This window comes from Chenopodium album, chromosome 7, assembly GCF_948465745.1.
Source record: "Chenopodium album chromosome 7, dcCheAlbu1.1, whole genome shotgun sequence".
NCBI classification, from domain to species: domain Eukaryota; kingdom Viridiplantae; phylum Streptophyta; class Magnoliopsida; order Caryophyllales; family Amaranthaceae; genus Chenopodium; species Chenopodium album.
In genome coordinates, this window is record NC_137840.1 from 78,374,769 (window position 1) to 78,400,360 (window position 25,592).

General features: G+C 33.3%; 2 protein-coding genes and 1 long non-coding RNA gene across 3 annotated transcripts; 2 read left to right on the plus strand and 1 right to left on the minus strand.

Annotated features, from left to right (window-relative positions):
- The first annotated feature begins 13,769 nt into the window (after positions 1-13,769).
- Positions 13,770-18,549, plus strand: LOC145638723 (membrane magnesium transporter-like). Its single transcript, XM_081689721.1, has 4 exons — positions 13,770-13,961; positions 14,053-14,105; positions 14,208-14,308; positions 18,180-18,549. The coding sequence occupies exons 1-4, from the start codon at positions 13,889-13,891 to the stop codon at positions 18,271-18,273; spliced, it is 321 nt and encodes a 106-aa protein (XP_081545847.1). The 5' UTR covers positions 13,770-13,888; the 3' UTR covers positions 18,274-18,549.
- A 194-nt stretch (positions 18,550-18,743) lies between these two features.
- On the minus strand, positions 18,744-20,370 carry LOC145638724 (transcription initiation factor TFIID subunit 8-like). Its single transcript, XM_081689722.1, has one exon. The coding sequence runs from the start codon at positions 20,181-20,183 to the stop codon at positions 19,035-19,037; it is 1,149 nt and encodes a 382-aa protein (XP_081545848.1). The 5' UTR covers positions 20,184-20,370; the 3' UTR covers positions 18,744-19,034.
- Positions 20,371-20,441: 71 nt separating this feature from the next.
- LOC145638725 (uncharacterized) lies at positions 20,442-24,072 on the plus strand. The gene is made up of 3 exons (XR_014114694.1): positions 20,442-20,556; positions 23,564-23,697; positions 23,849-24,072. It is a non-coding gene; the product is annotated as an uncharacterized LOC145638725 (long non-coding RNA).
- The last annotated feature ends 1,520 nt before the right edge of the window (positions 24,073-25,592 follow it).

Sequence of the window (25,592 nt, forward strand, 5' to 3'; positions counted from 1 at the left end):
GGAAGGACCCCATTATTTTTTAAGCTCAATCTCAAAAAGAATTTTTTTAAAAAAAAGAAAAAAAAGAAAGAGTGATTTGGGAAATGAGAAATGGAGGAGGAAGTAGTAAGGGAGGTTAGTTATGCATTTGCAAATGCATAACAAACACTAGAATATTAAAAAGCACATGGGGATGAGAGAAAGGAGGAGAGAGATGGGTAAGTGGGGCCATTTTTTAAATGTACCGTTGAAAGCTTAGATAGTAGCTTAGATAGTACCATTGACTATGTAGTGATACTATTTTTACCGTAGTGAGTACCACTGAATGAATATATAATACCACTACATACATAAATAGTACCACTGAATTGTTTAATGATATCATTTAATCATCTAGTGATACAATTGATCACCCAATGGCACTACTCTAAATTCAGAAATGCATTTACGTGTAATGACCCCTATGCCCCTCGTTATGTATTTACTTATACATAACTAACCTCCCTTTGGAAGGCCTCGAAATGGAGGTGGTGATGGTGGTGGGGAGACTTTTACACTTAAAGCGGAGGCATTGGTCATTGGATGTGGAGGAGGGGGTTCACTTAAACAGAGATTAGATGTTATTTTTGTTTATAAAAAGCAGAGAAAGTTGCGATTGTGATTTGAGATGAAGAGGATCTCTCTTCCTCTCTTTGATTTTATTTATTTATTATTTTTTAAAAACTGTTTTTCATTTATGCACAATCACCAATCTTACAATAGGATCGGAGTTGTATTGTTTTTAACAGAATAATAATAATAATAATAATAATAATAATATATATTACTCCTAGGGAGGGAGAAATAAATAGAGTATTCAAAAGCAGCCAAACTAAACAAGGAACAAGAAACAATGTAGTCGAAGAGTACGCCCCATTTGATTTTGACCATAAATTAAACAAAATGACATCATTTTATAGTCACATGTGAATGACTCTTCTGCCCATGTGGCGCTTGTGTATTTGGTGGAATCTAGTCTACAATGGAAATGGTTGTTTGATCTTTTGAGGGCATAGATGTAATTTACAAAGTTTAAAATGAATCGTTTTGGTATTGGGAGTTGGGAGTTGGAACAATTGAAATAAGAATGTGAAATAGGGAAAGTCCATAAACTAGTAGGGAGTAGGGACTGCAAGGGTCAAAGTCTGTGACAGGGGTTAGGCCCATGCTCATTGTCTCTTTTTGGACCACTTCTTCTTCCCTTTTTCTTTTTCGATATACCCCCCTTTCCTTTTTTTTACTATCTCCCTCATTTTTTTTTACTCTTATAGAAGAATATAGATGAATGCTGTTATTTCTTCAACTAACGTGAATGTTTGATACTTTACAACTATATTACCATATGTTAATTGTAGTAACTACCTATTTACGTAGCCATTTAGGAATTAGGAGTAGTTTTCAACTTTTCAATTACCGTCTCTCCTACGAGTACTTCCTACGAGTACTCTATTAACTGTATATACTCCCAATTGGGGCACCAGATTGACCAATGTTTGAATTAGGACTATGGGGCCATCCTTTCTTTGTGTTACTCTTCGTTTCTCATTTTACTCATCTTATTTTATTCAAAATAGTTTTTGAGTTACTATGTTATCCGTAAGTAATACTCTATAGCACTTTGATTTTAGGATCTGTTCATATTTACTGAACTGAGCTGAATTGAACTGAACTGATTGAAGCTGAACTGAACTGAACTAAGCTGAAATGAATATTTTATGAGAGAGGGAAATTAAGAGCTGAACTGAAAATAAGTAAATATGAACAGACCCTTACTTTTTATTTAATTTTATTCTGTAAAGATTTTAAATTCTCAACTTCCTTAGTACGAGTAGATGAAAATGAATATCTATGATGATACTTTCTCAACTTAATTAAACAAATGATGCCAACACCCAACTTAGAGACTTGGATATGTAACTAGTTTATTACCGAGTAATAAGTAATGTGGAATAGGATAAAGTAAGGCCTTAAAATCGATAAAATAGAGAAAATCTTGAAATGGATGGGATTGACTTGTATAAGACATAGTATAATAATAATGTAATAGGTCAGTTAATAAACAACATCCAAAGTAGCATGGGAATTGTCATCGCTGAGTTTGCTGTCCATCTTAAAAGCATCAAAGCTAGCTAGTCCCTTAAACAATGACTAAACTTTAAACCAAAAACAAAAAACCCAACATTCAACAATAATGGAGGAAATATTTACATGATTACATTTACTACGTACTACAAATACGCATAATAAGGGGCGTACTCTTTATATTGGAGTAACAATTATGAAAAAAATGAGGAAAGAAAAAAACAATGTAAGAAATGGAAAAATTAGAAAAAATAATCTCAACTTTCTTCAATTTTCGTAGAATAATCCCAACTTTCATTTATTCTGGAATAATCCGAACTTTGGGGGGTCTTCTTTTTCTTCAATCTCAAACCGGTCAACGAAAGTCAATGACCTGCTGTAATAGGTTATGTGCCACGTGTCAAGCTGCAATTGGTCCAAAAACAAATAATTTAATTTTTTTAAAAAAAAATTTTTTTTAAAAAAAAAAAACCAAAAAACCCTTAATACCCTGCCTGCCACCGTAACCCCACCACCACCACCAACTGCCACCGCCAGCCGCGCCAACCCCTCCCTTCCCCTGCCCAAAATGTGCGCCCCTTTCCCCCCAATCCCTCTGTGCCGGCGTTTCGACCCACCTCCACCCCCAATCTCCTCCTTTTCCATTCGAAACCCCTCCCGAAAACCCCCAACAACCACTTCCTCACCGTCGAAAACCCTAGCGGCTAGGATTTTCGATGGTGGGGGAAGGGTGTTTAGAGGTTTTCGGGAGTTGGGGAGACATTTAAAGGAAGTTTCGAGTGCTTGTGGTGGCTGGAAAAGGAGTTGCGATTGGTGGTGGCGGCGGAAATGGAGAGGAGGAGATTGGGTCGCATCACCAGCGTTGGGGGAGGGGGAAACTGGCGCAGGGGAGGGGGGAAGGAAACCGGCGCAGGGGTGGGGGGAAACCAGCATCGGGGTTTGGGTAGGGGAGGGGAGTAGCAGCAGCCGCCGGAGATGGCTCGAATCACCAGCGCAGGGTGGCCGGATTTGGGGTTTTGCTGATTTTTTTTTTTGTTTTTTTTTTTAATTTTTTTGTTTTTATATTTTTTAACCAATTAACGCGTGACACGTGTCACTTTAAATTAAAAAAAAAACCAGGAAACCCATTCAACCGGTAACCGGTGTTTGGGATTGAAGAAAAAGAAGACCCCCCAAAGTTCAGATTATTCTAGAATAAATGAAAGTTGGGATTATTCTACGACAATTGAAGAAAATTGGGATTATTTTTTCTAATTTTTCCGTAAGAAATAATAACGTATGAAAAAAGTATAGTTTGTCTTGGTATATAGAGACAGAGTCGCCGTCGGTGGCAGACTTTTGCATTTACTCAGGTTTACGTACGTCTAACAGCGAGCGAGCCTTAACTAAATTTATAAGAATTCAGTAATTCATTTAATTCAACTTTGAATTGAATTGAATTGAATGCAGTACATTATACATACATCTTCTGCATTTCCCTCTTTCATCTTCTTCCTTAGATCCTCCTCTTCATTGCACTTTTTGTTTTTCTTTTCCAGCTTTTACAGTTGCTACCTATTTAATGGATTATCTATTTTTGTCAACTTGTCTGTCTATAAACTTTTCTTTTACAAGTATATGCCTCTATTTCTATAATACCATATCCTATACCTGTCATGTTTTTTCTTATGCGGATTTGTGGAAATCAGATTCTACGATTAACAAAAAAATATTTACATTGGAAAAGTGATATATGGAGTTTGTACACCGTGTATCAAACACTCTGTTTCTTGTGTATAACAAGTTTATATGAACTACTTCTACATAGTATATAATACTTTCCCTTAAAACTAAAATTAAAATAAAAATAATAACAAAAACATACACCTATAAAAATTTATGTAATCACTTTGTCAAACATGGATACAATTTACCAACAATTTGTTTGATTCTATAAAGATGATTAGAAAGGAAATGATAACAACCGAAGAAAACCAATAAGAAAGGGAATAGAGTTCCTATGATTTATTAGTTTACTTGGTAATATATAATTAAGTTGATACTTGATAGGATTAGTTTGTATAGCTGTTTAGTCAATCATAGAGGAATTGAATTGGATTTTATTAAACAGTTTATGACTTATGACTTATTAATAAATTGTAAGGAAAATGATACTTTATAACAATGAAAGGATGAGTAGTCACAATTGTTGATATCATATGATTGTTTCACTTCCTTATTTCTTTCGAATTGGTGGAATTTGGATATAAATATTATTAATTTTATCTCCTTTTTTTTTCTACATCCAATTCTATCTTAGCTTACTTAGTACGGAGTACTAAATAACCTAATAAGTAGTATATACAAGTCCACAACACAATTTTTATAAGAAGTAAACATGTATATAAACTTTTTACCTGACCTAGTTACTATACTTCCTTTGTTAATTTTTAGTTGTAACTAAAAACTATATAATGTGAATAATAATATAACTCTGTAATAATTTTATTTGTACATGTATTAGTTCAAGCGTGCTCATCCTTTCTTCATCTTTATTTCCTCTTTTCGTGACCAGTATATATAATAATGCATATAATTTGAAGCTATAAGCAACACTAACATTACAATAATCGGATCTCTGAAAAATGTTATGATGTATTTTGTTTGTATCGAGTGTCACTTCTAAAATGCTAATCCACATTAACATTATCTCAATCGTATGGCCAATGGCCAAATGCATGCATGCGTTGATAGATAAGATGCCTCAATTGTTCTTCATACTGTTATGTGACAGCGCATCATTTATTCATTTCTATGCCTCTGCTTCTTTGGGCGGCGGCGAGGACGACGACAACAACAACAACTAAAACTTACATACTGTGTATAATTGTATGACATAATTTCTATTTTTAAAGGCATATTCAATTAGGAACTCTTACGCTATGCATATGTAGTATAATTAGCAAGTATGCAATACGTCTATAACTAAATGTAGATGGTGGAATCATCAATCATATCATATTAATTACGGAGTATTAAAGGACAAGTTTATTCCATTACTAACCATAGTTTCCGTAATTGACTTTGTATATTTCTATCTTTCTAGGTGACCTTATTCAAAACTAAAAGGTGATGACTGATGACCTTAATTAAGATAAGAGATCAGGGGTACGTGTACCAAATTGTAAATATAGTAGGAGTGTATGACCATCTCTAATGGTAAGATTCAAGTTTGAGTATTAAAATACAAAATGAGTTTTTTTAACATTCAATAATGATACCATATTCACTTCTCAAATTAACAATTCATGTGAAATCTAATTTCTCAATGGTGAGACTATCTAAAGTATACAAATGTCACTTTTAATTTATGGCCCATCAAATTCAATTCTTTTATAATATCAAATATTATAAGATTAAAAAATAAAAAAGATAAAACTTAAATAAATTAAAAAATATATTAAAATATTGACAAGGGCTCATATTTTTTGTCAAATAAGACTCAAAGTTGAGTATCTAAACTTTAGCAACTTTCTTTTGAAGTTGCTAAATTTAGATACCAACTTATTGGTATCCTTTGCAAAAAATACCATCTTTCTCCTAAAAATACTATTACTATAGTACAAACAATTTAATACCAAGTATATAATAATGATTATTAGAGCTTATAGAGGGAGGTTAAGAGTTATTAAATTGATTATTTTGTACTGATTATCTCCATACTTTTCATTCTGATATATACGTAGTACGGAGTATATGTTTTCTTTCAATTTTTTTTAAGGTACTTTACTTTGTACGAAGTATTTCTTATATGGTACAAAGGGAGTAAGGGTCTGTTCCAATTTACTAAAATTAATTGAATTGAAGTGAGTTGTTTGGAATTAAACTGAACTGATTGGGGCTAAACTGAACTGAACTGATTGGAGCTGAATTGAACTAAACTAACTGAATAGATCAAAAATGAATTGTTTATGAGAGAAGGAAATTAAGAACTGAACTAATTAGAACTAACCTGAATTGACCTAATATTGGAGCTAAACTGAACTGAAATAAAGCTGAACATAAGAGGCTATAATTATCTATAGTCTTGATTCACATTGGTGTTAGCTATTAAAGATATACATACTATGATACTATACATACAAGTAATAATCTATTTGGCAATTATCTATTTTATGTGCATTCCTATTAAAGATATACAGACTTAAGATGGTCCACACTCCACAGTTATTTTTGGTACTAAGGTTGTCTTGTAATGAAGAAAAAAGATTTGAGATATTTTTGCATATGAGTAAAAGGATTTTTGATTTTTTTTTTTTTTCCCGAATAAATGAGTAAAAGGATTTTAATGCTTTAATAAATGACCATCACAAAAGTGGAGAGGATCTGAGGATCGATGGTCTTTTAACTTTTAAGTATCCTAAATGGGAGCATGATTGATGCATAGTAAGGAAACTTATCTGATTTTCCAATATATTAATTCTAATCTCTGCTCAAACCTTGCTGCTAAGCTAAGCTTGGAGGAATAAAGTTAAGTATGAAGTATTAATCAATTTGCTGGGTGATATTCATGGTTGATCCTCCAATTTTTTCACCATAGGTTTTGATCATGTAGACTGTTCATAGTTTTCTTAAACAAAAACAAGTACATGACTACAAAATCAAATATCCGGTTGATTATACCACTTTATTTGTGGCAGTGATTAAATTTTGAAGATTATTTGCAATATAGTGAAACTTCATTGAAATGAGCTGAACTGAACTGAAAGTCCTTTAAGTAAGTAAAAATTTTGGGTAGATTATATTTCGTACCAAATAAAAGCACTCTTAAATTTAATATGCGATAATAAATTTGCAGCTAAATGCATAAGTACAGATAAAAAGTACACGTCGTAACACATCCTTTATAGTACGTATATAATTTTTTTACAATTTACGATATATGGAGTATCTTTTATATTGTGCGTGGTTTTTACTTCTCAATCAACAATCATCCATAGTAGATGGATATTTGATCTTGTAGCTAAATTTGACAAATAATGACAGTTTATGATATGCCAATAAGGTCCCAATTCCACAAATGCTATAGTAGAATTATTGGTAATCTTTTTATTAATCAAATAAATTAAGTGTAGGACAAAATTGATCAGATAGTAACCCCAAAACCCCACTACATTTGACTATCTATCAACATAAAAAAAAAAAAAAAAACAAACAAACAAACAAACTCTGTAGTACTCTAATCTTACTCCCTAGTACTCTAAATATGCAAAGGAGTATTTAGGAACAACCAACAACGTAAAAATGTACTGTATTCTCCATACTTCATTATTTTACACGTTTAAACTTTTGAGGATGCGTCTTAAATCTTAATCCATACTTGTATTAAGGTTTTACTTCATTATATAACTGTCCTAGCTACTATTATAACTATGATAGCTTAATTATGTATAAAGACAAAAATAAAACTTGTTTGTTTAGTTTTCCCTTGTTTATTTATTGGGTGAGAAAGACAATATCTCAAGTATAATATACAGTATATCTTATTTTAGTGTTTTTCGCCAATGCCCACTACAGTTTGTCCAGTGCTCTGTCACCCTAAATTAAGGATGTACGTCTACTTTGTTGAGTTTAATTTATTTTGGATATTAATGATTATTATCAGTACATTACTAATTTTCTTAAGTTGTTGTTTTTTTTTTATTTTTTTTTTATAAATGGGACCAAATTACTAATATGATAGACAGCCCATGCTAAAAATTGAACTATAACAAGTTATGAGTTATGATGAGTTTAATAAACTCAAATTATTTCACATAAGTAAAAATTGGATAAATTTAAAACAACTCTAGACACCAAAAACTATGAAAGATTTTTACACTGCCGAAATTTAAACACAGGAAAAAAAAAAAAAAAAAAATGGCATGAAAATAAGTCCATAGCACAATATATTTGGTACTTGAATTATTTGAGTAGCCTTCGTTTTCATGAGGATCTTACCCTCTTATATTGAACTTGGTACATCCTTTAAATAATATTATCATCTAAAATTCTCATCATTTAACTCCAATCCATGAAGAACCCATATTCTACCGACAGAAAAATGTTATTGACCTTTATATTTTAGATTTAAAGACAAATGTTCAATACATGTTTTTTCAATACACAGCCACTTGTATAAACTGGACGATTTATCATCAAATTTTATAAGTATAGCTTTATGCTCTTCATCACTACAAATGCGTGTAATATAAGAGTCAAATAAGATCATTAAAATCCAGAAATTAAAACCCCATCATTAAATAAACACCGATTTGTAGTAGGATATTGAATTGTTTACAACATTCTATTTAAAATTAAATAAATTAATTAATGACCAACGTGACTCATGCACTGTTGAACTAGTCTTACATCCAAAAATAATAAACTGGCAAGGCCAACACTTTTCTTTATTAATTTTGGTTTTTGGTGGGAGTTTTTACCGTTTGGCAAGGTATGGAAATACAATTAGTTCACCTATGTAAGTCCAATGAACTTGTCTCGCTAGGACGGTTTGGATTCATAGGCACTTGTTGCATTTATATTAACTCAAATGTCTTTTTCACATTAGGATAACCATTATCCTTGTATTATTATTAGATCTATTTATCGTTCATTTTTAATACGGAATACTTAAATTTCTTTAATGTACCCTTTTTTTTTTTTGAAAAAATTTGGACAACTAAATGTACTTTCCCTTCACACCATACAAATTAATTAACAATCAATGCGCATTTTGCAACAAGCTTCTTATAAAAGATGTCCTTTACTTAAAGTCTTTTGGATTAATCTATCCAAATCTTTAAGTTGAACTTTAAAGCCTAAAATTACACCAATTTGTTGATCTTGGACTTGTTTTAATTTTTTTTTTGACTTTAATGCATGTAGAAGTATAACTACTAAACAGAGTCCTTTTAGCCTTTTAGGTAAACCTTTTTGATAATCAATCATCATTTACGTGGGAATTTGAGGTAGAACTCATATGTTCATCAACATTTTAGGGATCCAAATTTTTATGGTGGTTGAATCAAATTGATGATGGTGATATGTATGGTTTCGTACCATATAAGTCAAGGGACCACGTAGAAAATTTTGTAATTGTTTCTCTTTAATTAATTTGTATGTTAGGGAAAAGTGTGAACCATTTCCAACATTAGGATTGTTTACTAGGGGACAAAGGCATTTGTTTTTCTATAGATTATTTTTAAGTGCTTTCATACCTAAGCTATTTTCAATTGTAGTATTCTTGCTATTAAATAAGTTTAGATTACGGTTAGTTAGGTCATAAGTGTATGCATCACATATATGGCCATCCTAATTATAGTGTCCTAAAAAGTTACTTCGTACCGTGTAAGAAAATAATCAAAAACCATCCTTATTAACCCTTCAAATTAACATGTTTTGCAACTCCCTCTTACGATTGTAGTTGATCTCATCTTTCATTTGAGTATGTGGATGATTTTGCCCAAGCGCCTTTTGTCGCAAGTAATTGACTCTAGCTTCTACTACTAGTTACCTTCAAAAGAGGGAACACAAAACATAAAAACTTCTATGCAGTATTTATTGCTACTACACCGTATATCCTTACTAGTCGGTAAATGTTAAGCATTATATGAAACAACGAAAATATTAGAAGACCTTTCTCATGAAGAGAAACAAATATAGTCGTGGATGTAAATATAAATATAATAAACAAAGGTTATGTTGTATACATAATAAATATAGTAAATAGTAATGGTGAAAGGAAATAGTAGGTTAGTGTGAAGAAAGTGATATGTGTAATACAAGTATCAGAATGTATGTAGAGCATTGGGCGGGTGATTAATGGTGGCCTCCTTTGTCTACAATTCAATAAAGCGAGGTACTTAGCTTGTCCCACTTACTCCTACACCAGGTTCCTCCTGTGGGGAGCATTTTTAATTTTCCCACTTACGTACTATTTATTTTTCATCCTTCTTTTTCTACGCCAACTTCTATTATACCATCAGTTAATTAAGATAAATTAATTTAAGACATATATGGCAAATTCCATTCAAGGAGAAAGACAAAAATGAAATGAAATTTCACCAGAATGATATGATTAATATATAAGAAGAGCATGATGATCATGCAGATTGTCTGGTATAGCTAAAGCTAGCTGTACGTGTTCAATAATTCTGTCTACAACAAAATAAACCATCATAATATTTATAATTTGTACAACCCATACGTGTGCGGTGTGCCTCTTTAAGCTAAGCTAGCTTCTCTTTTAACCAATTTTTCATTATTATTCCATCTCAATGTTTCATACTCCTAGCTACGGAGTAGTATTCTACCAATTACCAATATTCATACTTGTATGTTATTATAAAAAGGAAGTCATTGGAGAATTAATTGCCTAGCGACCACAAATCAAATGCATTATATATGTGTTCAATTATAAAATTGAGAAGATCATCAGACAGTTGTATACTTGCATGTATATATGGACAGAATTCGTATTCCATCTCATCATACTGCAGATAATTTAATCTTATTATATTTATATTCATCAATCATCATATATACATGTCATTACATCAAAGGACCTGGACCCCTAAATTATTTCATCACAATTATTATTTTGATTCATCACCCAACCTTTAATTTGCCTTTTATTTTATATGAATCCTCTGATCATTTTTATTCTCTTCATTATTTAGATATTTTCAACTTTATATCATCAATATTGAATTAGATGTATTCAGTATTTTTATATATATATAAAACAAACACTATTATGTTAATGCTGTGGTATTATTTTTAATATGGGTGATAATGTGCTTCTATAAATAAAAAATGGCAGACAAAAAGACAGATACAAACTATAAAATTAAGAAGAAGAAAAAAAAAGTAAGCTATGGTTGAAATTAGTGGAAGAAATGTAGAGCTCCTTTCCTTGTCAAGATGATACCTTTTTGGTTGGGTGGGCGTACAATCCTTGTGCTTGTCGCAATCTTTGATATTTTATTACTTTTGCAATCCAGGCCCAATATTAGACGAGTGGGCCATTCGAGCCACTTCTTGATCCAACATGGCCCAACTTACTCCGCTGGCAAAATTGATGCGTCGATACACCTAACCAGACCAATTACAAACATAAACCATTCATTGTTTTTATTTTAAGGATAAACCATAATTTTGCTTTTGCTAAGTTTATACTATTATGTTCTTTGGTCCAGTTACAAGTTGTTTTCTTTGATGTAAATAAGCAAACTCTACTTTCAAAGGGAGCCTACTAGCTCCGATCAATTTGTACCGGTATAAAATAAAAAATGAAAATTATAAGGTTATATTATTAGAGAACCATCTTAACCAAAAGCTTAAGCTTATGGTTGAAGTCCAAGAATATGTTTTATATTCTATCACTCCCCCTCACATGAAAGACCCTTTGGGTTTGAAATGTGGATGGAACACAGGCTCACCCATACTTGGTGCGAATTAATTCCACTTTGAAGGAGGGGCGGATGAGATTCGAACCCGTGATCTTCTGTGTCACGCTGGCTTTGATACCATGTTAGAGGATCATCTTACCAAAAGCTTAAGGTTATGGTTGAGGCCCAGGAATATGTTTTATATTCTATCATATATTATCCGTATTGGCATATTAACAGTTAAAATGACATAATTCAAGACAATGATGGTTTTAGGAAAAGAAAAAAAGTAGTTAGCCAACAAAGAAGCTAGGAAATTGAAGTGATGTGCCCACTAATAATAAGAGGAAAATATCAAGAAGGCATGTGTTGCATTAGCAATAGAAAATGAAATGCAATGAATTGGCCATTCATCGTAGATATCTTAGCACTCTACGTGGTCTAAATTGGTAGATGGTGGATGTGCCACGAGGAAGTTTATGTTGTAACAGAAAAATAAATGAGTTTTGCAATGCTAACCAAGTTTTTTTTTTAACATGGATATAGGGGACGATATTATATTAGGGGACCTTTGGATGCTCAACTTGTTATGATTGGTAAGTTATCATAATCCTCTATATTTTTTAGTTATTATTATTTGATTGTGACATTTACAATTTCATAATTTAGAATTGAAATTGAAATTGGAATATAAGCAAGAGCAATAGCACTCAATGAAATCTATACCATGGATGTAGCACATGAATAAAAAAAAAACTTGTTCCACATAACATAACCTAACAAATTCCACATTAGACAAAATTCATATTCATATTCTAAATGTATGAAATTTCCAACCAGGCTTTATATGATCACTAGCTTCTACAAGTACATATGAATATATGATATGGTCCTTTGAAATTTGACAAATAATGGTGGCCCAAATATATATCTGAAAAGGATTTCACTTGAAAAAATTCCCCCCCTTTTTTTTTGTTTAATTTGCCAACTATTTCTTTATTTATTCCTATATTTGCCTGAGTTTGTGGACTAGAGTTCAGGCTGGAGCATCTATATTAATTTGTTTTTAGTTTTAAAAAGGATCGTTTAACTTTACACTGCAGCCCTTACTTGGAGAAAGAATGGAGTGTATTCAATGTAGCAAAAGGTTAGACAAGGAGCTTGCAGTTGCAGCCTCAGAGTTGGGCAAACTAGTTGGGCCTATATATAAGCTATATCTCAAACTCAACCCAACATAGTAATCTGGGCTTGATTTTGGGCTTAACCTTGGGCTGTATACACATTTTTTTATCTTCAAACTAAAAACAACCAGAATCCTGTTCTACATTCATAGTCATACAACTATATATTCTACCAATAATAATGCTATTGTGAAATTTTTAAATGTCTAAGTTGTAGTGATGATTATTGACTCATACAAAACGCTATTTGGTCATCAAAAAAAAAAAAAAAAAAAAAAAGCACTCAAAGTTGAATGTGGATTCACAAGATATAAAAATCTACTAGTAGATGGAAAGTAGCAGATGATAAATGATATCATCTAGCTCTAAAGCTGATAGATGGAGTAGATGATAGATAATACGAATTGATCAAATATATTGGTTAATTAGACTTGAAGATTTAGTGCATTCATCTTGCTCTAAAGCCGCAGACTGAGATCGTATGAGGATAGTAGACAGATGTAACGAACTTTTAGAAGACAAATATAATTAAATGAAATTAAATTACCAAAAGATTGATGATTAAGATGACACACTTTCACTACAGTTACAGTTCACTGGTGCTTATGCTTCTGGGAATCTAACGCAACTAATTATGTTACCATTTGTAATCCAACACTCATCAATGGTCATGCATCACGTTATACCCTTCTCAACATTATCTGATACATTCGTATTACTAATATTCGTCTGTCCACCATTAACATATTTTTACCTTTACTACAAAATTAAAGTTGATCTCCTAATTAATTACTTCATAAAATTTGAAATGAAATCTTCAATGTGCTGTCTATATTACGTACTTCTTTACGGAGCATTACGTGCATGGTTCCTCGAATATTGCTTTATGGTGTATAAAACAAACGATGCCCGATCCTTCTCTCAAAATTAATATTAACCTGATATAAATCAATTAGCGATAAGTAAAAATTACACAAAATTAATATTAACCTAATATGTAGCATATATTTTAGTAGACTTATGAATTACAAAAGGCGTATTTGTGATTTTTATGTATACTTAATTCTCCGTTTAACTCCGTATACAAAATTACAAAGAAAAAACAACAGAAGACAAAGTGAGCGAAAAAACATTGACAGCGGTGTTCCTCCTCCTTGAGTCAAGCGAACATCTGAGAAGGTGAAATCAGAAGAAAAGATGGGTTTAGGATTTACAGTGGGTCTTCTCGGAGTTCTTATTCTCTCTCATGCCGCCTACTCCACCATTCAATGTATTTTTCTCTCTCTTCTCTTCTCACTTTTTTCTAGGTTTTTCAGATGCAAACTCAACTCATCTCTTTGTGTTTCATTCGTTTTCGTCAGATAGAGGATTCTTGAAGATTACTGAGGATGAGTTTACTGGACCTCCTATCAATGTTAGTCCTTAATTTATTTCTGGATTTCATTTATGATTCAATTTGTTGATTGATTGATCTGGAATTTTAATTTGGGTTTGCTCTTTGATGATGATGATGCAGGTAGTATTTGAATTAATTTTAGGGTTTCTGTTGTGTATGTACGCTGGCCTAACTGTTCCTGGCAATTTCCACTCCATTCATCCAGCTTCTGAGGAAAACAGGTCCAAGTTTCTCCCTCTTTTTGTTGTTTTCAGTTCTAATCGTATACAATCTTTACGCCTTTGATAAGTATTTCGATCTATGTGTTCAAAATCTGTAATTTGACTAAATGCACTTCTAATGTTAATATTGTGAATATAGATTGCACCAATTTTTATGTGAAAATTGTGCCTTTTGTTGCTGCTTCTGTTGTTTTAGGTGGATTTGATCATTATCTATTGTTTCTTTTCTAATTTTGACAAACAATAGGGGATTGTACTAAATTCTTTATGTGTTTATATGGATCAATCTAGCTTGAGAATATTCAACATCCCCCCCATAAATAGATATGTTAAGATACACTATTCTAACTTCCAAGACTATCACAATTATACCATTAGCTTATGAGTAGGAACAGTATGCAAGTGTAGAGTGAAATGAGGACTTTCTATTTATCTCCTTTATGATAGCACCAATTGTCTAATAGTCCTGGTATACTTCCCAACATTCCCAAATATCCCATTGTGATCTTGAGACTATAGTCCCGAGGGAATCTCTTTTGGCATTACTAGATTTCCCTCATATTAGATCTGTGAACTAGGTGGTTGGTTTGTGTTAATTCTATGGGATAATAGGAAAGTTTTTATCAAATCTATTCTTGTTGATACTCCTTGAAATGATTTAACTACAATTTGATAAAAGTTGGAAACCATTCATCTAACTTTCTCCAAGTGCAAAATTTAGGCTATATTGCTCAATTGGGTGACTGTTTCTTTCTTCCTTTTAGCTATGCAACTAAAGCGTGCTTTCCATTCCATTGCTAAAATTCATCCCCATATCTTTCCGCATATCCTCATATCCGTTGCTAAGATCTGTATTACTATGGCTCTTCATATTTCACTGTTCCTAGGGTCTTAAAATGGTTGTACATTTGGAAATTCAACTTTTTGTCAATTGATGTACAAGTAATGTCCATTTTTGTTTGAGTATTAAGTTTTGGAAGGATTTTGTTTCATGTTTCCAGTTTGGTCGTAGGATATCTATGTTTAATTGGAATTTTAAGAATTATATTAGAAGCTCATAAATTATTTTAGTACAAAATTGAAATTTGAAAGTGGTTGATGTGTTTTTGAAGATGTTTGTGGAATTGTGGGCAATCCCGAATGAGTTATGGCAGTAATCCTTTTATGTTAGTTATTATTATTCTAGGATATTCTGAAAAGGAGTGTTGGTTTTTTTTTTTCATTTTTATTTTTGGTTTTGGAAACTACTTTCAGACATTTAAAACCATCTTGCTTCCTAGAAGAAAAACACATTAAAATTTTTTTTGGTGTTTAGAGAGCCACAAGGGCGGGGTGAGAATCAATCCCAAGATCTCTTGGAATCGGGAGGGAAGCTCTAAACACATTAAAATTTGGTACACCATTGTAATGTCATATTGAATATGCAGTAACAAAGGAAATTTCATATTACCCTTTGGGATTCTAGTTTTCTATCTCTATTTATTAATAATGATAATGAAGAAGTTAAAGTTGTAAATTTCTAGTTACCCCTAAGATGGCTGATGTGGGAGTGAAGGACAAAAGGAAGTGCAGGTATTAAGGACTATTTAGTTTATTGTGTTGGCTATTTGGTGGCCATGTAGAGCTAATAATTGTTGAAGCACGGGCGCTACTATTGCCGTTGTATGAGCCAAGGCAAAGCCTAGGCATGGGGCATGGACACAAGGTAGGCATGGCCAATGTAGGTAAGACGTGGTTACGATTACAGTCATGGGCTAAGGCATGGTCTTGGGACCCTCGTGAAGCACATTGGTGCTTAACCTATCCATGTAAAATGTTCTCCACATGCTAAATTTTTGACACAATATCAGGCTATTTTCTAAAATTACAAATCACGATTTCAAAATTCAAGTGATGGTGGAGGGATGTTCCCCAAGGTCATAAAAGGTTGTCTACAATCGTATAAGCGTAATAGTTTATTTGTTAAGAGGCAAATTGGACGTTTTCAATCACCCAAATAGTCTATTGGGGTACATGGAACTCACCTTGTCTTCTTTGTTTTACGAGTTCGGAAAAGTTTAAAAACTGTCCAAAATTAAAGGGTAAATCCACGCTTTCGGACCAATTTCAGAATATATTTCCAAAATTAAAGTGGTATTGTATATTTGTAATTGTGCCATGATTCATGTGTTTGGAAACTTAAACTTGTTGAATTTTTTGTGTTGTGGTTTTTATATTAGCCGACCCCAAATCATTTTGGGACTAAGGCTTTCTTGTTGTTGGTATTGTTGTAGTGGTTTTAAATTTCCCTATTAAACTCTTGCGAATATTAATCATTCTTGAATAATGAAAATGTAATTCTGAGACCTGCATCCATGGCATTTTTTACAAGTCTTATAACATCTGGAACAAAAGCATTGAACACCTATTTGCACTATCTATACTCCAAGATCTCACTAAAAAGCCTAGACCACAAGAAATTTGCGCCCAGATCTATGGTTCATTTTTTGAAGCTTAAATCATGTCTGATGACTGAAGAATAACCATTAAGCTACTTGTGTCTGTTTCATCATCCCTGGATCTTTTTATCACTTGACTTTTAAGTGGCACTGTAATAGACTAACCTGAGGGGGGGGGGGGGGGGGGGGTAATATGGGTATTTTAGTAATATTAGTTTGCTAGGTTAATAGTCCCTAGTATAAATAGAGAGGGAAGGGTAAGAATAAGGAGGTGGTTATTGGAGAAAGTAAGTAGTGTACTGTATTGTAGTGAAGTAGCCTTCTTCCATTGTAGCTGTTATCTTCGTATTAATCAAAGATCCAAGCTTTCTCTCTATTTTCCTTCTGTTTTCTGTTCTTGTCTTTCTGTTGAACTCTGTAGTCTATAGCAGGCACCTGGTCTTTCCTGTTATCTAGTTCTTCAGGATTCTTTTCTCATCATTGTTCAAGGCTGGAACCCCATGAGTCATCAGTTATGACTTGTATCCATAGCTCTTATGTTGCTCTTAGTCTTGGTGTTTCCTTTGTCCAATAACTTTCAATTTTTAGCTTTTACTGTCTCTACTTAGTGGATACACCAATATTACTTCTTTTGTCACCATTTGCCATTTAACTTAGGAAACCACAAAGTGAATACTAGATGATGCAAAGTTTATAGGTTATAGCTGCGGTGGGTAAGAGGTGTTACGGATAACGGGGAGTAAAGGGAAAGAAATAATGTAAGTGTGCACACAAGGTGTTCCAGGTGATCATGATCAGGAACATGATACAGAGTAATAGTGTATAGGCAGAGAATCAAAGCTGGTAACTTTCTATTCCAACCAATTTGCTGTCTGTGAGTAATTAGTGATGAGAGCATTAAAGGCATAAATGATACTCCGTATGTTGCAGTGTTTTCCGGGCAGGTGGGATGTCACCTCAACATACTTCTGTGTAGTATGCTTCTGTTGTTGATGCTCTATAGGGGCATATATTTATCAGCTGATGATTGCTTGTGCAGAATGCTTTATGACGACAGTATGTAAATGTGATATTTCTTCAAAAAATTCAATTCACTTGAACATTGTATATGAAAAGTTCAGGATAATACACAAACTTGTATATATCTTAGTTTGTAAATCAAGCTTGTCTGTCACCTTATAACTTCATTTGAAGATGCATTGATGTGTATGGTGTCCATTCATAGTCAATGTCTTGTGAAAGAAGCCAATTTTTTTATTTTGGGTTCCTAATCTGTTTTCCTCTTTCTCTGCCCCTTTAATCTCTTACTCAACACCCCTTCCCCCCTCTTCTTTCCTTGGATGTCTGATGCATTTGGTGTTCCGCTGTTCTAGGATAAGGCTTATAGGTGTTTCAACTTCTACTGATATTAAGAAATTTGATTATGATTGCAGGATAGTTTCTTTACCTGAGAACTTGGACTTCATGATATTCAATCACCGAGGCAGAGTGGCTCTTTCAAATTCTGATATGAAGCTTAAAAAGTGAGGTTATCATTTGAAAGGACCTCAGTTCTTCCTTCAAGAAAGTCGGGACTGTGTTCTAGCTGGCATCTTGTTTTTACTTTCAATTTTTCTCTGGCTACGAGTGTTGTCCTCTTGAGTACTAGGAATATACTACTGCTGTAAAATGTAGTATTCTGACTACATCAGCCAAACGTTTTTGCTAGTATTTCATTCTTACTGATCTTTATTTTGACCATCTTACTATTGAGTTTTGTAGTAGTTCCTTTACTAGAATTGAGACCTTTATATAGTAAAGATATCACCTACTGTCCTCTTTTGTCATAACATTATAGTAGATACTGCTGGTGTTTATTGTCATGTAGACATGACACCACATATCAGTGGTCATTTGGTCAATTTAGGTCGCAATAGCCTTACTTTGTCATTCCCATGTTCAGAAGTACTCTATCCAAAACTTGCAACACATCCTAAAACTTGGTTAAGGATAACAAATTAACGATAGAAAGTAAACAAACAAAATTTTCATCAATACTATCTCAATTACAGTAATACAATTAATTTGTATTTTTGGTTACAAGGAAGTTGCAAAGATGAGAGAAGACTCAATTTTCAAAGAATTGTAGTACAAGTTTCTCCAAAATTGTCTAAGGGAGAGAGAAAAATACTGCTACAATCTAAAAGCTAGAAAGATGATGTACCAATGTGTAAAATCACAATCACCCCATTCAGAAACTGAGGGTATTTCCTATACCTACAAAGAATCCAATTACAGAAATATCTAATTTACATCTGAGACACTTCTTGAGGATTATCCATTGAAGACTGCCTTAGAATGAATTCAGCTCTCCTTTTCTTGTCATCCTTATCATCATCCCTTCCCAACATTGTTGTCCTCTTTTCATTAACCTTGCTCCTAAGATGTATATCCAAATCCTCTACTAACATCTTCTTACCCGCCTTCAACTTGAAATTTACCACTGGCCTCCTTTTCACAGGAATCGAATTCGGAACCACTCTCTTATCTATCTCCATTGCATCCGCATCCAATCCTCCATCATCGGTATTCCCCTTGAGGGCATCAATGGCCGGAGCAAACGTCTCCTTCACCAACACATGCTTCCTCTCACGAACACCATTCTCATAGGCATTCTTCCCAGGTGGTGGTGGCAATGGCGGGGCGAGGAACGGGTTATCCCCCATCGGAACTCCCATACTCCTATCCCCATCATTAACATGAGGAGGGACTGACCCTGAAGGTCCAGCTAAACCATTGGATAACAAACGTTGCTGCAAATTCAACAAAGATCGCTCAGCCTTTCTTCTCTGTCTGGCTTGCTCCCCTTTACTAATCCGAGGATCCAACTTCTTTTGACTCCAAACAGGTGACTGAATATAAGTATGAGGATCTGGAAAAGCCGGCAACCAATCGGGTATATGCTTACTGCTCGGAGTTTCACCCATTTGCAAGAAGCTTGGAGTTTGCCATTTCCTTGAATTTTTCATAACAGGAACAGGAAACCTTGGAATTGGTTGTGCAAATGGGATTTCAATATCTTCAACAGTGCGCACAAAATCAGTCATCTGATGAACAATATTATTCTCAGGAAACCCAGAAAAATCTTGCAAACCCTTAACAATGTCGAAAAGGCTGGATTCTGATCTACCAGCTAAATTAGCATAAAAAGAAGCAGATTTGCCTAAGTCGCAAATGAATCGAACCGCAATATCAGAAATTGCTTCCAAAGCAGATTGTTTGATGGCTTCAAAACCAACCCCTTCGCAAATCTGGGCAACTGCCATCTTCGAAGCAGCTCGACCATAATCGTCAGGTTCGGCTCTTTCGATTGAGATTATTGCTCTTCTTTCTCTTATGCTGTTGCCATCTTCTTCTTCTTCGTTCTCTCTCTTAATCTTCTCACCTCCATCGCTCATATTTAATCGGGAAACCCTAATTTCTCAATTTTATTTTTTCCAGAAAATTCAAGTCAAGGGTTTGCAATTTGAAAGAGTGCTCAGAACATGAAATAAACTCCCCTCTCCGGTACTATGGCATACTGGGAATATATGCCCAAAAATAGGGGTATAAATGTCTTTTAGATGATTATATAAATAAACATGAAAGTGGGTCCCATTGTAATTAATTTGATTTCTTGATGGGTTATATGATATTTCCGCCCAAAATTGAATTGCAATCGTTTCCTCTTCCCAACTACGGCGACATGTTGGCGGAACCTGCACAATCTCCACCGGAACCACCACTATCCGGCGAATTGCGTATTTCTGACGCCGCAATATGACGGTGGCGGTAAGTTGCTAAGTATTTTACTTTGATGAGTTTAATTTAACCACAAATTATGCCAATTTGCAAGCATCCAATTGTGATCTTTAATTTTGTAAAAATTGAAAGTTTGATTTCCTGATTAACACTAAATTACTTAATAATTCACTATAATCTTCTGCTCATCAATTTAGCATTGTATAACCCTAGTTTTCTATTCACAATAGCAAATTCTTGCAGCATCGATAATAGCATAGGAGAAGAGGCTTGTAGATTTCTGCGCAAATGTTAACACCTGCCTTAAAATCTTCCACCATACTAATAACTCATAAAATACAAAGACGGCAGTTTTTCCTATAAAATGATCAAAATGTAGGATTTTTTTTGGTGATTTACTCTAATTTTAATGATGAAGACATTGTTAATGGTGAGAAAAGCTACGATTTTGGTGATATAATAGGATTACGGGTAAGGTGGAAGTTTCTTAATGAAGTGTGAAAAGAATGTGATATGAGCAAAAATCTACAAGGTTTCATTGAATCTATTGTGAATGGTTTGGGAAGAAGGGTGGGGCAGCTTGGGGTTTCCTTAATGACTTGGAACGATAGGAGTTATTGATGAGATTTAGTAATATAATTCAAGGAATTAAGTGTTACTTTTGATGAGTCACTGAATTTTCATCTGGGAAAAGCTTTCAAGGTTCAACTTCTACAATCAATTGTTGTCCAGTCTGAAGTCACCTTTAGCGACAAATTAGTTATAAGATTTGAGAGTTATAGAGAAGATGTTGTTAAGAAAAATATCATGGATGTGCATGGCTTTGTACATGAAAGATGAAACTGAGATTCAATTTCTTAAGTTCTTTGAAAATTATTGCTAAGCATTTTTTATAACGTCAACTTGAAATAGCTTAAACTTGCCAAACTTTAATTTATTGTTTGATGCATTTAAAATGTCTAGGTTTTGTAATTAGCTTGATCATTTTATGCCTTTTTGAGTAATTTGTTGTGGCAATTAAGAGAGATCAAAATTAGATGATTGGTTTTTCCTAAACTCAACTCCATTTTTCTTTGTATAAAGGTAATTTGCCGTAGACAGCTCTAGATGTGAACAAGATATAGCATACAAGCCTAGTAAGTAGTTTGCCGAGGCTCCATTTATTGCGTGTTATTTTTTATGGCTCTTTTATGGAAGCTTATCCGCTAGTTGCTATCTTGATTCCAACTAAGCACGTTTGATATCTTTGAATTGGTTTAAATCTTAGAAAAGAGCTGTTGGTAAGAGGTCAAAATGGTGATTTACAGCTATGTTTAGTTTCTGCTTGGATTATTTTTTTAGTGCAGTTTGACTAAAAAATCAAATTGCCTATTATATCAGATGATAACTATATTTTTGCTGCTTGGTGGTATAATGATCATAGCAAATTAGCGATGATTAAACTTTACTTTTGCAGTGCTAATTTACCTCACCAGATTAAGCTGTCTCTAAGATAGTTACATATTTACTCTTGTTTTCCTCCTGCCTCTTTTCTTATCGTTTAAATGCCAAGTCTATGAAAGAATTTGTGACTGAAAAAAGGAAAAAAAAAAAAAGAGAGAGAGAGAAAGGTCTAAAGAAGTGAATTTTCTTTGGTTTGATGATTTGGCTTTATGTTTGGTGCTGCATCTTTGTCAATGGAATTTGCTTTTTAAAGTTGATTTTTGTATGTGGCACAGCAATCAGTTTTTTTTTTTAAACATAAAATTGATTGTTATGATAATTTCCATTATGATATTCAATTGTTATTGAAGTTCAATGTATTACTAGCTACAGTATCATTTGATTAGGCTTCAGATACATGTTGTCCTGGTCACAGATAATGCAGATGGTTCTTCTCAATCAAAAAACGAAATATATGCTTTTAGAGTTGTAATTCCGCAGGTTTAGAGCTGCTGATTTTGCTGCTATATGTGTGTATAATTTATGGATATTTTATGTATCATTTAGTGGCTGCTGTAGTTGATTCATCTATCAGGAATCATTGAGAACTTCAAAATGTAATCCCCTGTTCAAATACCCATTAACAACTCTAGAAACTTTAGACAGTGTGTATAGTAACTAATATTTAATTACTGAAAGTAGGAGACAAAAAACTAGTTTAAGAACACTTAAGAGATCAGCAATTTGGACCTAATATCATGTTCCATTATTATGATTTATCCACAGGGACGGGACTGGATCCTCTACAGTTTCGAAATGGATGTGCAGTTGGTGACTTGGTGTTTTTAGGCGGTGACATGTGTCTTCTGTTTTTATTGAATGATCAATAATTCTTTCAATTCTCCCCCTTTCCAAAATTACTTCTGAAATAAAAAAAAACCTCTAGCAGCCTTTAATAGACAGTTAATCACCACCAAGTTGAAGCTTTATTGAGTTTCTTTCACTGTATTTAGTGAGCAGATATTCATTGGTGAAGTTTAAACCTTTGTGGGCTCTTTTTTTTTTTTTCTGCAATAGGATTGGTGCTGCAGAGCTAGAACACAAGTTAGGCTATATCTGAACTGCTGAACATGCCACCTTTGATTAGCCCAGATTTGCCACCCTTCTAGCAAACCAGTAGATGTTGTCAATGATTTTGCTTGTTCTTTCTTAACTTTGCTGCTTTTTTTTGTAAAGGATCATGAATGGTCTTCGTTTTGTCCTTAATTCACCTTATAATAACGAATAACAGTGCTTTCTAAGTGATTGTTTTATTAAACATGAGAAGTAATATTTCCCATGAAGATTTTTTCCCTTGTAATTCATATAGGAAGTAGAATTCCTTGGATCTGCAACTTTCCATTTTTAGCCGGTTAAAGAAGTCAATGTTTCTCTAGTTCCATGTAATTTGTACTTCCCATTCTTATTTATGCTTGTATTAACCTAACACACACTTGACTAGAACCAAGTCAACCAACATCTAGATGCATTTCTTACATGACGTTATAAGAAATTAATACAACAGTTTTCTTATGGGATTATATAATGCGGGAACTGAAGTAGAAAATTTCAACAGGTTCCTGGGAATGGAAAGTTTTAAAAGAGCTTAACTCTTTAACTGGGTGATTGGAGATGGCAAGTGAGTTAATATCATAGACCATACCACGTTGATGAGAAGGATGTCTCATAAGCAGAAATGGTAGTCAAAAGGTGAAGTATTTGCTCCCACAAAGTCCATTACTCAATAAACATGGTTGGCATTCCATTACTTGTGTTACAGCATTCAACACATTTCCTTATTAAGTAAGCCAATAATATGGCCATTGATCATGTAATTCCTGTAACAAGTATAACTTGGCAGCTATACAAATGACCCAAAGAAGCAGATGCAGTTCGTGATCCCGTTATACACACCGGGACTATTTTATGACCATTTACTTCAAGATTGCACCGATTCATTAGGTACCTCTTTCATGCAATTTGAATATGGTAAATTTTTAGTTTTACACTTTGCCTGCTACTTGAACACTGTCATTGTAGCTTTATATGCTTTCTATGGTTGTTAAATGTTGATCCAAGGTATTACGATTCACATTATTCTATGGTTTAGATCATTTAGTATGCCATTTGCACACTCCCTGGTCTTCTTCTTTACAAATACTTTGCACCCTTTGACAAGTTTAAAAGTTTTATGTTCATGGATTCCGGGATGTAGTGTTTAATTATGACCAGTGGAAAACTAACGACCTAACGTTAATGTGTATTTTCATTCAAGTGGATAAGTTGCGTGTAATGCTTAAATTAAGAACGGAGTAGTGTAATTGTGTAGCAAAATAGTAGTCTAAAAATAAACATAGGAAAATGACATTTCTAGTCTTGGTATGATTTTATTAAAATGACACGCATATAAGATAAAAAAAGTAAAGTGAGGTTTGATGATTAAAATGGTAAAGGGCTAAATAAATACTTGTATAGAGGTACAAAAGAGTGGGCCAATGAAAATTGTCATTGTCAATTGCTATGTGTACATACTGCTTGCTGATGGACTGATGGTAGCTTTTAAAAAACAATTGTATTTTTTTTTATTTTTTTTTTGAAAAAAAAATTGAATCAAATAAAGATGTCTCCCTTCCTTCCCTCATTAGTGATGGTTAGTTGGAAGAGACAAGTTACAGACAATTTATACCTTAGAAGTCATACTGATGTCTGAATTTCTCTTCCTGCCAAACTTTTCTATCTCTTCTTCAAATGCAATCGTATGCTGTGCTCTATGTTATCTCACCTGATTTTTGCCTTATTGGTGTGACACATATACCCACAGTCCCACACTCTTATTTGTTGCCCTGTCTATCCCCTCTTGTCTATGGTATTTCTTGTTTTATTTTACGAGGGAGCCCAAGTTCTGAGAGATTAACAATCTAATTTATCTCATCTCACAATTTTATGTGTTAAAATCTGTGCCACTTTTTTTTTTTTACTTTTATCATTTAAAAAATAAAAGAAAATGAATAAATTGTGAGAGGAGATTTATTCACATCATTTATCTCAGAGATCAACTTGAATTTACCCTTATTTTACCGAGTAATTTTATTTTTTCTTTCCAAAATCTCTTCGCTTTAATTTTGAATCCCAATTTAAAATAAATTGTTGGTGAAATTTATATTGGTTGTTTTAGGTTAGATATAGAAAGAGAAATGCAATGTACTCTATATAATGCCAGTTGTATGTAATGGAAGTTGTGTTTTGGCTAAGCCAATACAAATAAAATGTTACCAAGCAAAGTTTGGTGAAGGTTGGTGGGGAACTCATTTTGTTATTTTGGGTCATAATTTTTGAGGTCATAAGTTCGAGCCTCATCAACTACATTTGTTTGAGACTTGAGAGTAGAGATTCTCTAACTTTTCCCCTCTATTCTTAAGCGTTGACAGGCGGAGCTGAGTTGTTTAACCATTTAACTAGCATTTTGGCCCGTTCAATACACGAGTTATAACTTATGTTATTTTTATATAAATGTATGTTTTTCAATAGTTGAAACTACGAAGTTATTGTTACATGACTTTTGAGGTGAATGTTATGAAAACTTATAAAAAAAATGAGGGTGGAAT